This window comes from Octopus bimaculoides, chromosome 24 (assembly GCF_001194135.2).
Source record: "Octopus bimaculoides isolate UCB-OBI-ISO-001 chromosome 24, ASM119413v2, whole genome shotgun sequence".
Classification (NCBI taxonomy): Eukaryota; Metazoa; Mollusca; class Cephalopoda; order Octopoda; family Octopodidae; genus Octopus; species Octopus bimaculoides.
This window is the reverse complement of record NC_069004.1, coordinates 9,779,807-9,784,906: the sequence shown is the minus strand read 5'-3', so window position 1 is coordinate 9,784,906 and position 5,100 is coordinate 9,779,807. Positions and strand designations below refer to the sequence as shown.

Here is a 5,100-nt window from a genome sequence, read left to right as displayed (position 1 = left end):
GTTGTGAGTGTTTATTGAGCGAAAGCACCTAAAGCTTCACGAGGCTCCGGCAGGGGATGGCGGCGAATCCTGCTGTACTCTTTCACCACAACTTTCTCTCACTCTTACTTCCTGTTTCTGTTGTGTCTGTAATTCAAAGGGTCAGCCTTGTCACACTCTGTGTCATGCTGAATATTCCCGAGAACTACGTTAAGGGTACATGTGTCTGTGGAGTGCTCAGCCACTTGCACGTTAATTTCACGAGCAGGCTGTTCCGTTGATCGGATCAACTGGAACCCTCGACGGAGTAAGCGACGGAGTGCCAACAAACAAACAAAAAACAACTAAGCATATTGTGTTTTGGACTACGTTTTTTAATATATATCATTCTTGTTACAGGATGATAGCATGTAGTTTGAGGTACATTTAACTGTTGTTTTTTGCAGGTCCAGTGACTACATAGATATTCACCTATTGGCTCCTGTGACTGTGTCTTTTTCTCTCTCTGTCTCGCCATATGTGTGTGTGTGTGTGTGTGTGTGTGTGTAGATAGTTGTGTAGTCTCCTCAGTGAATAAAATGTCTTGCTTTGAGGAACTAAAATGTAGTGCCTTTGTGGTTAAGCTGGATAGTCACTTGAACTGGAAGTGCCCCAGCTTGAGTCCTCCAAGTTCACCACCACAGTCACTGTAGAAAGAAAAGTGTAAGAGGAGCCAATGGACCCAGAAAGAATATAAAGAAATAATATACACTTATTACTATGCATTAGGTTGACCATCTCAAGAGAGACACACTGCTAATTTTTATGAGCAATCTGGTGTGTTTATTTTAATGGCCTATCAATGTATATAGTGAATTTCTTTGCCCTAAGTATCGAGAAGACACTCGGCTAGAAAAGGAAACAACATTGAAAGAACTTGAAACTCTTAATAATAATGGTAATAGTATAATAATGGTAATTGTTTGATTCAGAAGTTTAAACAAATGTATATTAATTTTGTTAAAGATGAAATCATTATTTTATTGTAGTTGTTGTTGGAAAGATAAGTCAACAGCTAGAACAGTGTGAGACTTCAGGTAATCTTATCTTACGTCATATGGCCTTGACTCCCAACATCATATTACCAGTGTTCAGAGCTATCAAGTATCAAAGTAACCTATGCTTTATGAATCTTACTGGTAAGTACCTAACTAATACAGTGTGTACATTTGTGGGGAAGTTGGAGGGATATCTCTTTTATTCTTTTACTCTTTTACTTGTTTCAGTCATTTGACTGCGGCCATGCTGGAACACCGCCTTTAATCAAACAAATCGACCCCAGGACTTATTCTTTGTAAGCCTAGTACTTATTCTATCAGTTTCTTTTGCCGAACCGCTAAGTTACGGGGACTTAAACACACCAGCATCGGTTGTCAAGCGATGGTGGGGGGACAAACACAGACACACATACATATATATATATATACATATATATATATATACATATATACGACGGGCTTCTTTCAGTTTCTGTCTACCAAATCCACTCACAAGGCTTTGGTCGGCCCGAGGCTATAGTAGAAGACACTTGCCCAAGGTGCCATGCAGTGGGACTGAACCCACAACCATGTGGTTGGTAAGCAAGCTACTTACCACACAGCCACTCCTGCGCCTATACAAACATTTGTGTACAAACATTTGGGAAGAGGGTGGGTATCTGGGTACAACCTGTACAGTTCATGTCAGCATGACAATTATGATAATGGTGACGGTGGTGATAACATATATTTGTGTGTTTGTGAATATGTATATATGAGTTTGGAAGGACATATTATCTGTGTGGATACCATATTACCTTTCAGTTTTAAGTGCCAGTTAACAGCTAACCACAACAACAAGTATTTAACATCTATGTCTTCGTTTAGTTGTTAGTCACTCCATGACTTCTTCCGATGGATAATTCTGTGTACTCGTTGCTGGATGGTAAAAATTGTCTGGAGTATATATTAATATTAGGCGCAGGAGTGGCTGTGTGGTAAGTAGCTTGCTTACCAACCACATGGTTCCGGGTTCAGTCCCACTGCGTGGCATCTTGGGCAAGTGTCTTCTGCTATAGCCTCGGGCCAACCAAGGGAGATGGAAACTGAAAGAAGCCTGTCATATATATGTATATGCATGTGTATGTTTGTGTGTCTGTGTTTGTGTTTGTCCCCCCAACATCGCTTGACAACCAATGCTGGTGTGTTTATGTTCCCGTAACTTAGTGGTCCGGCAAAAGAGACCAATAAAATAAGCACTAGGCTTACAAAGAATAAGTCCTGGGGTCGATTTGCTCGACTAAAGGCGGTGCTCCAGCATAGCCGCAGTCAAATGACTGAAACAAGTAAAAGAGTAAGAGAGTCTCTATTGGTATAAACCTGTCTGAGACGACCCCTGGCTTATGATACAATCTTCTTTGTGTTTTAAAGTGATTTAAATTAAAATCTTGCATCAAAATTTCTTGTTGATTTCTGCTTCAAACACCAGTTTAATAATAACAATGTTATTTTACTAAATCCTTCAATATTTTCCAAATTAATTAAAATAACGGGCCCTATATTTCAACAGAAATATAAGTAAACGTTCAACCAGTCATCGCTACTTTACTTCTATCTTTTTCTATCTTGCAGGTAATCATCTTGGTGATGTTGGCCTTCAGTCTTTGGCCAAAGTTCTCAATACTATACCGTCTCTAACTTCATTGGACATCTCTTGTAATGGTATTACTCTGAAAGGCTTAAAGGAGCTGAACAGTGTACTTGAAGCAACATATGGCCCTTCCATTACTGGTCAGCAGGACACTGTACCCTGGGGTCTTGCTAAGAAACCTTTACAGGTAACCTACAAACCCTTTAAAATCTTTGTTTTTACTGTTGTAATAGTGGAGGATGTTCCTGTTATTGCAGCTGTGTTCATGCACCATTAAAGCCATCCAGAGTCAATGGGTGGTTGTGTATATGTGTGTGTGTACATGTGTGGTTGGGAAATTTTCTATCTGACTACATGTTTCCAAGTTTAGTCCCAATGCATGGCAACTTGGGCAAAGTGTCGTCTAGCCCTAGGTCAACAAAAGCTTGTGAGTATATTTGGTTGATGGAAACTAAAAAAAGCCTGTTGTGTGTGTGTGTGAATACAAGGGAGTGCTGAAAAGTTCCTGGCTTTGGGTAAAAGAAAATACAAGAGGATTTGTTAATTATGAGATTTTATTCAACATATTCCCCTCTCAAATCCACATATTTATGGCAGCAGTCCTTCAGTTTTTCCAGGTCCTGTAAAAGAACTTGGAAGGTTGGTCCTCGAACCAGGCCTTTCATGAAACCCTTAAAGCCAGGAACTTTTCAGCACTTGCTCGTATATACAATGAGCATCTTTCAGTTTTTGTCTACCAAATTTACTCAGCATAGGTTGGCCTAGAGTTATAGTGGAAGACACCTGCCCCAGATATCATGAAAGATAGTTTCTTAGCCACACAGCTTTGCCAGCATATATATATTCTAATACATCCATTCGTTTGAGTTAAGCCTGTGTCTATACTTCTCTTTACGTCTCATGTTCCTAAGTGTTTGTCTTACAGAAGCTGGAGTCACTCAATCTCAGCTACAACCATTTAACAGATGAGTGCAGTGACACACTCATGGTTCTGCTCAGACATCTCCCAGCACTCACTCACCTTGCCATAGCTTCCTGCCAGTTGAGTCACACACTGTTTGAACGTGCCTACCAATCACAGCCAAGCCTCACATCATCTGGAAACATGAGATGTAAGTAACCGTACTGATAACACCACCTCACCACTGTCATTATCAACATCAACCATATCAGCCTGGGATGACCAATAGGCATTTCAAAGTGAAAACACCACAACCACCATCTCCACTTTCCTTTCACTCCTCTCTTATGTTTTATTTTTATGTTATATTTTTACATAGCATGTTGGAATGAAGAATCAGATAAAAGAAACTGGTGTGTATGTGTGTATACACCCTTCTCTTGACATCATGTGAGGATGGTACATAAGAATCACTGCCATACAAGTATTAGTGGTTAGGAAGAAAAAAACCTAGTTTTCCTTATTTAGAAACAGTTAACAACAGAAAGGACATCCTGCTGTAGGAATCTTGCTTCAATAAATTCCATACAACCCATATATGCACTAAAAAGTGGACATTAAAATAATGATGGTGATATGTGTATTATGCATGTCTATATAAAAATCTATTCTTTTCATAATAAAGTTTTCATTCTCTGTCCCTCTCTCAGTTATGAGTGGTCCTTTGTCTCTGATATACAAGGTGACGCTTCTAGTGTTGGTGCATAAAGAATACACCCTCTGTTCTCTGTAAAGTGGTCGGGAAATTGGGCAGAGACAGTACAGAGTCTGAAAGATTTTTTTTAGTCATTGGTTATGATATCATTTTTGATAATCTTTAATTTTATTTTTATACAACATAACAATATTGTTTATAAACAATCACCCATAGTACCCCAAGATAAAATTTCCTCTGTATTAACATCATAGGTTTTATTAGTGTCTTGCCCCTTTAACTGGTAACTAACATTATGATTTAGAGTCTTCCCCTACCCAGCCTCCTTTAAAAGACAGTTACTCTATATCCAATGTACTACTCCTAATGTCTTCTTCCCTCCCCGACCATACCTAGTCATGAGCTGCCAATTCACTCTTACCCTTCATTCTAAGCAGACACGGTCCTCTAGTCTTAGATTTAGTAGTTGATAAAAAGACAAATAAATAAAAAATGAACCACAACCCTTTACAAGCTATGACCCCAGTGAACTTCATGCCATTCTTGGAAGTGGGAAAAATTATATTAATGTGTCCAGCTGGTTAAAATTCTATTTATTTGTGCAGCTGATGATAGCACTGCATATAAATTGATGTAATGATTGCATTCTTCAATTAAATAGAGCCACTTGAAACGGTCATACTGCATCACTACTTGATATCCTGTTGCTTATTTTAATTTTATTCACCTTACTCCGAGGTGTGCGGATAATACCGCACTGACTTGGTGCTTTAACTTAAGTACCTACTTCAACTGAATCTCAATTATTTCTTTATAAATATATATATATATATATATA

General features: G+C 38.7%; 1 protein-coding gene across 1 annotated transcript in view; it reads left to right on the top strand.

Annotated features, from left to right (window-relative positions):
* LOC106872470 (tonsoku-like protein) overlaps positions 1–4,899 on the top strand; it is a 118,364-nt gene extending 113,465 nt beyond the window's left edge. The window contains exons 19-22 of the mRNA XM_052976512.1: positions 1,008–1,157; positions 2,628–2,833; positions 3,572–3,758; positions 4,868–4,899. Coding sequence (XP_052832472.1) covers positions 1,008–1,157; positions 2,628–2,833; positions 3,572–3,758; positions 4,868–4,899 — 575 coding nt within the window. The remainder of the gene's footprint in view (positions 1–1,007; positions 1,158–2,627; positions 2,834–3,571; positions 3,759–4,867) is intronic.
* The last annotated feature ends 201 nt before the right edge of the window (positions 4,900–5,100 follow it).